Below are 8,642 nucleotides of genomic sequence, written 5' to 3' on the forward strand. Positions count from 1 at the left end.
AAATTACTGACCTCTGTCATCATTTTAAGTGGGGGAACTTGCACAATCGGTGGCTGACTAAATACTTTTTTGCCCCACTGTAGGTGTACAATTAATGTTAGGCTGCGTTTCTGCCACATCCTAAACAAGCACAGTTTCAGAAACTAGAACATGCTATCCTCAATCTATCCATAACAGGTCACTGGTCAGAAGACTTTATGTTGACTCTTACAGCTTTCTCCTTCCTCTCAGTATTTCCACAAACACTTATAGATATCCTTGATCCTCATTGTGTCAGTATGATAACGTCACCATAGTTCCATTATACCGCCCCATGGTATGTGGGTGTGTACTGGGTTTCGACAGGCTGCACGAATCACAGCAATCATCATTTGCCAATCTGTGCTTTTTCAAAGTGCGATCTGGGATATCAAATTATCTCAGACAGTTGGAGCAAACACAGGAATAAAAAACACTACTGCCAACAGAGTTCTGCTCTTCACTCATGTAAAAGGGTTACAAATGAAAGGAGATTTTTGTAAACCATCACAGCAGCAGGGGCCCTGAACTTTAGCACTAATACAGCAATCGTCAGAAATCCTGATGGAGGCTTGGAACATAATTCTTTTTGTCTTTACTTTTAGGACAACGCGTCTAACATGTCCATCCAAAGTCTACAGAGTTACATAGTAATCCCTAATGCAGTATGGTAGTACGTAATGTGTTTCGCTCCTCACAGATAAATCCCACTATGTTAGACACCGTTTTATGCTAGAAATTAAAATCTGATGTTACTGAAGCACATGCTGCCCAGTGATCTCGTATCATAATGACACAACCCCACTGCATCATTATTACCAGTTAATACCAGTTGTTTTTCTTTAACAGCTGACAGATTTATTAATACTGTACCTGGTGGGAAATGTTCATTCATAGACCAGTTATCCACCTGCAGTGTAGCATTGCCACCATTTCTGGTGAAACGGACAACGTGATACTTCCCATCATTCACTGGGGTGCTGCTTTCCTGCACGCTGATATCCACTGTGCCGATGTTGAAGGTCACTCCAATTTTGCCTTGTTGCTGAAATGAGAGTAAAGAGTTATTAAACAGGACGTGAAACACTACACATATAAAGGCTAATTTACATCACGGAGCCCTGCTCTCAAAATCTGACTGTTTGGCTAGCTGCACTCCAACGGTAAAATCCGCCTGTTAGCCATAATGTTTGGGTTTGTAAAGCACTTTATGAATGAGGACTGTGTGGAGGAGAGCCTGTTTGAGCCAAACAGTACTACATAACAGGTTACTACATGCATATCACACCAAAGCTGCGTCTTACCAAAGACGACTGGAAATCCTAACATTCAATCAACATGTCTGCAGGGGAAAAAGTCTCCACGTTACAGTCGGGCTTCGGATTTCTTAAATTGTAATGAGAAGTAATCCAGTCAGTGAGATGACGTGAGGGGGGAAAGTGCGGCATCTCTTCCTCTGAGCCTTCTCTTTTTTTTGGCTTGTGTTTTTGGGCCATTGCACACATTGACCTATTTTCCCTGCTGACATACTGCTGATGGGATTCCCGGTCCAGCTTCACAGACAGTCTTACGTCTATGTCAGTTTTTGAGAGCAGGGCTCAGTGATGTTAATTTCTATCAGTTTAAATATTTAGTGTTTCATTGTCCTCTGTGTCCCTCTCTTTTTCCACAAGTAATGAGTTCTTGTATACATAGTCCTGTGTCCTTCTCTCTAAAATCCACATATTGTGACAGCTGAAGCCTGTGGAACATGCTGGGGGATAAAACTATGAATCTACTTTACTGTAAAAAAAGGAACCAAAAACTCAATAAAAGGACAAAAAAATCACAAATTATTCAAGGACAATATTTTGAGTTGAACTTACTATATGCAGCATGAGATAGTCCCCTAGACCAGGTGCACTGTCAATTCTGACTAAGATGCCATCTTTCAGGGAGGTGCTGAAGCCGACAGTCAACCTGTCCGTTCTGGTGCTTGGTCTCTCATTGGCTGGCCAATTGAATGTAATGAGGCCCCCACCTTTGCCAAAGATGTATGTTGTCCCCGCTGAGCAAAACAAGGAGAAATCATGAATTAGAAAATAAAGACCTGCTAACTGTAGATCTGCATCTTTTCACTAAGTGTTGTAAATTGTATCGTGGTAGCTTTGAACAAGAAGTTGAGGTAACTTAATGACATGTTTACACTAAATAGAAGCTCAGCTTCAACGTGCTTACTAATGTACAAAGAGTGCCCAGTTTTTTTAAAGGATCATAGTTTATGCTAATTCCACTGGGGTCAGGAAGACTCAAGCAACAGACAGAGGACTATCAAAATAAAAGAGGAAGTTGTACACATGAGACCAGACTTAGATACGTGAACTTGACACACGTACTGGCGAAAAATAGCAAAGGTGGTAAAAGTACAGACATTCTGTACTCAAGTAGAAGTACAAGTACTAATGTTAAAAATACTCCAGTAAAAGTTTAAGTACTGATTCAACTTCTTTACTCAAGTAAAAGTGAAATATTTTAAATGTACTGAACGTAAGTAAGTAGCTCTTTGGAGGACATTTCTACCAGCTATTTTTGTGAAACGTTAACTAAACCTTGTAGTATTAGGAGATGGAAAACCACATTTTTTTCAGCATAAAATTTAATTCTGACAAATGTACTGAGCTTGGATCAGTTAAGTACAACATGATCAGCAGTGTTGGGCAGTAACGGAATACATGTACCGCCGTTACGTATTTAAAATACAAAATATGAGTAACTGTATTCCGTTACAGTTACTGGTTAAAAAGGTGGTATAATGGTATAAATAAATGGATTACACGGCGGTCTTTTCCTGTTTCATATGTTCAGCTATGCCCTCTCTGTTTTTGGTAATTCCACGCCGCTGGAAACCCAAATAGAAAACGCATTAAGAGGCTCTGATGTCTGTGTCTCAATCTCGCGGCCCATGTCTCTACTTGCGGTTCGCATAATGACTTGAAGAAATATTTTTAAAAATTATTCACAAAACTGATTTAATATGAAGGCAATAGCAGAGTGTTACAGGCATCGCCCTAAAGCATGCAGCCTGATGGGCAGTGTAGTCCGTGCTGCAGGGAGACTGGACTGCTGTACCCGTTATGTGTCTGTGAGCGAGGGAGGAAAAGGAAAAGTACGAGCTGTCACCGAGCAGAAACGGGAGCTGGAAGCATGTAAATATAATAATAACCACTGCAGCCAAGAAGAGAACCTGACGAGCCCAGCTGTAAGTAAGCTATTAAGACTCGACTGTACACCGTGTTCGTGTTTTCCTCCGAAACAATAAGTTCCGTTGGAGCAGCCTTTCAACGCCTCTCTCTGTCTGTCGCAAGCAAAGTGACCCAGAAAACAAAGTAAAGCTATTTTTCAGCTACGAGCCGACACGAACCCGACGTATTAGTCAGAGGTCCTTTACTACGGTTCGGAGCCGCGGACCTGTTTTATATACGCGTGGAATAGTTTTCTACACGAGATCACTGCAAAAAGTGCAGCTTTACCTAATGTCCACCTACTGTTACTCATTTATATTAAGATTTAAACATCCAGTTGGTGTTGGTGTGGAGAGTAACCTTCAGTAATAGTAATAAATCACACAGCAATAGTACATTCATGTAGTTGGAAAAATCATGATAATATATTAAGTAATCCAAAGTATCCAGAATACATTACTCTTATTAAGTAACGTAACGGAATACATTACAAAATTTTGGGGTATGTAATCTGTAATCTGTAGTGGAATACATTTTAAAAGTAACCTTCCCAACACAGTAGGGAATGGGATTACAATAAGATTCAGCACATGGTGGAATCCTAAAAGTGGTTGCAGTGGCTCAGCGTGTGGAAAAGGATCACAAGTCACAATAATTTCTATCGAGAGCTCCAGTAGATTTTTTAATGTACAGGCTGTGATCTGGGCTCTGAGGTTTCATGAACTGCCCTGGAAGGTTTCCATACTCTGCATTGACAGGATACTGTCAGTATGCTTGTAGAGACTGCTGTCTTTATACTAGACAGTATGGAGTTGGAATGAAGGATCTGGTATACTTGACGTAACTGAACTCTGACCATGAGCTCCACAGCTACTGTGCACCAGTCCAACACAGCACTTTATTTTAAATCCATCACAGCAATTCAGTTCAATTCAATTTTGTTTATATAGTGCCAAATCACAACAGCAGTCGCCTCAAGGCGCTTTATATTGTACAGTAGATCGTACAGCACAGCAAACTAACCGGTTTATCCTGCACTAACCTGCAGGTTACTTTCATGCAACCTTTAAATAACACAGTTAACCTACTGTGCTCTCAGTAACGCCCCCCTCCAACAGCCAAACCCATCTGTTCTCTGATTGGATTGTTAAATTTGTGATTGACATGACATTGACCAATCAGCTGAAAGGAAGAAAAATCAGGTCAAAATTTGTATGTGTAAGTGTAAATCCACATGCAGCCAGGGAACCTGAGTTTTACATGGAGTTTTTTGCTTTGTACCTGTAAGCAGACCTTAAAAAAAATTTGTAACTCGTGTAAATATTTTTTACAAACACAAATATTCATCTGTAAATGCACAAACATAAATTTTCATATATTTTGGTTTACAAGGTTACAAAACTCAGTACACAAATACGCATTTGATTTACAAGTACAAAATATTTATGACCACAATCTGAGCTTTAGCTGCAACACACTGTGCAACAAACTCAGTTTGTGTGTTTGCTGATGTTTGTTAAGCTGATAGAAATGCTGCATTTAAAATGACCTGACACTTAAAAAACGTTACTCACTTTATGCTTGCTCCTCTTTTGTGGAGCTAGCTAGATGCTGAAGACAAGCAGGTCATCAGCAAGACTCTGTGGAAGTTGACTGAATGCTGAGGTGGCAACCCCTAACCCTTCAAGTAAATTTAAACAGATGTAACTAAATGTAAGTGTTTGGGAAAATGTACTTCTAAAAGTACTTTTATCGCACCGTGTTCATTCACTCATGAGCTGCTGTAACATGAATCAAATGGCTGAACCACAACATGTTCAAGTTCTGTGTTGACTTTTCTTGGTTCTGGTATGAAGTATATGTGAACCTTTGTACATATTAAAATGCTAATGCTATGTAAACATGGGAAATGTTATAGATCTCTATGTGGCTGGTTTGAAAGAGGAGTGAAAGAAGCATCCATGTCCACTGTGAGCGACCATCTTTGAACAGAGGCGGTGGTTCACGACACCAACTGTCTGCCATCTATAATCCAGTTTTCAGATCCCTCCCCAGACGCCTTAACGCCCACTCACATCCTGGGCCATCTGACCTCAGGACATCACATGATAGGGTGGGGCCAGGTTTCACAATGAGCTCACCCGAAACCCTGGCTGATTGGGACCCACACCCACTTTCACACCTTGGCTCGTGTGATTAGGTAGAGGATCATTATGGGGTCCATTGACCCTCTTGGGGGGAAACTCAAATCTGGGACTCTCCACCTAGAACAGAAGAAGCTTCTCAGATGAGAGGTGAAACGTCTTCAAGCAACTTAAAGAAGTCCAGACGCTTTTCTTTCAAGCTCCTTTGACTACGATGACTTGGATGACTGAGAACCTTCACAGACATTTCCATGTGTCTACAGATATCCTAAATACACAATCTGGGATGGTGTCAGAAACTGCATCTTTCCCTGGTTTAACTGGACACAGAGCCCTTTGTCTTAATCCCAGCAGAGAGTGGCTTTACTGACATGATATTTTGGGGTTCAAACAGACTGAAGAAAACATTTAGAGCATTGATTAAGTTAAAGAAGGTGGTGAAGATGAGCTACATTGCTATATGCTTGCTTTATGTGCATTTGTACATAAAAACACAGTCATGTCAGGCTGGTAGTTTAATTGTGTAGCGTGTACTGAACTTGCGCTTTGGCTTAGTGAACCACAATTTCATCATCTCGGCTTGAATTTCATAGTCTATTTGAAAGTACAGTATTTGCTTGTCCATCTGTTGTGCTTCAGTCATACCAGATTAAATCTAAGACAGTGTGGTCTGATTCAGACTTGCTGTGATCATTAAACAGAGTAGCGAAGGCAATGCTCAGTGGCAGACATCCAATTGTCCAAGAATTGGACAGCACCAGGCCCTGACATGGTTCACGTCTACTGGCTGAAGAAGGTGACTGCACTCCATGACTGTCTGGCAGTACACATGAACCAGCTGCTAGTCAATGAGAGACACCCAGAATGGCTAACTGAAGGCTGAATAATTCTGATTCCCAAAGACCCCCAGAAGGGACCAGTCCCAACAACTACCAGTCAGTAACCTGCCTCAGTACCACATGGTCAGGCTGCATGTGCGCCAAAAAGAACAGGGAGACACGTCAGGGACAAGAGGAGAAAAAAGAACTCTTTTCGACTCCTGACTGGGAGACCAGTTTGATGACAGTACAGAAAAATGCCTCTGCACAAAAACACACTGCTCATGCTGATGTTAATTATACAATGTGATTTGACCATGGTATTCTACAGGAAGAAAACAAGTACTTTTACTTATTGAAGACAAATTCCTAAATCACATATTGCTCAGAAAAATAGCGATGACGATAAAGTGGAAACACCTTTGTCTATCTCTTTCTTCGTTTTGCATTTGGCCGTGTTTTCTGTGATGTCTGACTTCTGTGACAGGGACCTAACAGTATATTCTGTATGATGTACATGACCTTGGTATGTATTTGTGGATAGAGATTTATTTATAACATTTGTGCAAAAAAGTAGCTAAGCAACAACCTAATGTGCAGCTTGTTATAGATCTTTGAATTGTATTTACACATTTTTAATTGTGAGGGTTGAGGAAGTTTTTTTCATGTAGGCTGGAAACCTGAGTGTCCATGAGAACAGGAAGGAGAACAAGAACTATTCACTTTTACTATTCACTATACTGCTAACTGATGGCAGCCGTTCATACTAGAGTTTCACATTTTTACTAATACATTTGAAATTGAATTCCCTGTTCTTTGAATGTTATTGTGCTGTTTTTTGATACTCACTGTGACCACCCTTTAGCAATAGTGGAGATCTATATATGGAGACGGGTGAAGTGGAGTGGTGCCTTGCCACCTCTAAGTGTAGCTCCTCGGGGTAAGCAATCAAGCCTTTTTCCACCCGAGGTCTGGTGGCGCTCCTGGAGTTCTCTAACCTCCCTGATGGGGATGAACTGTGTTTGGAAGGTCCAGCAATACATCCCAGAATGAGCCATCCTATCCAGGCACTCTTATAGAGAGCAATTAGTCCAGAGGCTTGGGATGGAAACCTTTTAATGGGACCCCGCGAAGGTAACAGGTCAGTGGGGCACATGATTCCAAACAGTTCACGTAGACATAAACTGAAACACGGCTCTAGACAGCAAAACTGTCATGACTGAGAAAATTTCAAAAAATAAAAGACCTCACTCTCAGATCTTTCAAAAGACATCTGAGAGATGCAATTGGTTGACCTTAGAAAAACAGTCACAGAGAAACAGTTTTAATCCTCAAATGCAGCAAATAAGGACTCAAACGAATGCAGATAAATCTTCAAAAGTTGATTCTGCTGATCTGGACGTAGCGTTTTCAGTGGGAGAAACGTTTCGTTACTCATCCAAGTGAGTGACGAAATGCAGATGAATATCTTTTCCAGCCTCTTCTGAGCGCAACTTGCAGATTAGCTTGTGCAGCCCTTTTCCAACTCAGCACCTGCTCCTCACGTGCTACACTTTAGTCACTGCCCATCTCTCTGACTATCCCTTCATCTCTGCTTTTTCTCTCGGAAAGGAATTTCAAAGTCACAGAGAGAAAGAGAACTGTTCCCTGCCTCTTGATCTTCTCCAGTTTGCAGAGAGATTTGGTCATGTGTGGTCCTCTTGATTTTGTTTCAGTTTCCTTTCCTCAAAGATTTTGTGTCCAATAAATTACAATTTAAAGAAGAAAATCCTTTCTGCTGTTTACCATTGTCCATCTTAGTGTGGACCCTTCATTGATATTTGCCTTTCAGTGAAGGCGGCAGCAATGATCTGTAATCTAGGTGCCAGAGCATCCCAGAGTGAGAGAGTGAGTGAAAGAGATAAAGAGGAAATGGGGTGGAGGTGTTGGAGGGGTGGGTGTTTTAGAGGTGCTGAGAGAGATAGCAAAATTAAAAGAGAGGTAAAAGAGTGATGTCAGGACAAGAGAATGTGGAAGCAAATGCAAATATAGAAGTGAACAGCCTGTTGTAAATATTGACAAAGGCCGTAAAAAGAGATAGAGGGTTGAGTTGGAATGGTAAAAACACAACAGCAAAAGGCAGGGAGTGTTTATAGTGAGGCAGAATGTAAATAAAAGAATGGCAGGAAGGCAAGAAAGACAGACGTGACAGAAGAAACATAGACAGGGTAAAATAAGAGAGACTGATTGTCGAGATTCTAAGAAACCCATTCACCTTTAAATTTATGAGTCACTTTTACCACCATTAGCAAGTACTGATATATATATATTAGGGGTGCAACGATACACAAAATTCACGGTTCGGTTCGGTTCGATACTTTGGTGTCACGGTTCGATATTTTTTCGATACAAAAAAAATGTTCATGCCTTTTTAATTTGTCATTTATTAAAATTATAAATAT

At 40.8% G+C, this 8,642-nt stretch overlaps 1 protein-coding gene across 1 annotated transcript in view; it reads right to left on the bottom strand.

Moving 5' to 3' along the window:
• The window catches only part of nrxn3a (neurexin 3a), a 208,994-nt gene that overhangs the window by 27,489 nt on the left and 172,863 nt on the right, over positions 1-8,642 (bottom strand). Inside the window, 3 exon segments of the mRNA XM_013914133.1 lie at positions 892-1,063; positions 1,884-2,065; positions 7,051-7,203. Of these exon segments, the coding sequence (XP_013769587.1) occupies positions 892-1,063; positions 1,884-2,065; positions 7,051-7,203 (507 nt within the window).

Source organism: Pundamilia nyererei, unplaced genomic scaffold, assembly GCF_000239375.1.
Source record: "Pundamilia nyererei isolate P.nyererei 1_Seehausen unplaced genomic scaffold, PunNye1.0 scaffold00173, whole genome shotgun sequence".
Taxonomy (NCBI): domain Eukaryota; kingdom Metazoa; phylum Chordata; class Actinopteri; order Cichliformes; family Cichlidae; genus Pundamilia; species Pundamilia nyererei.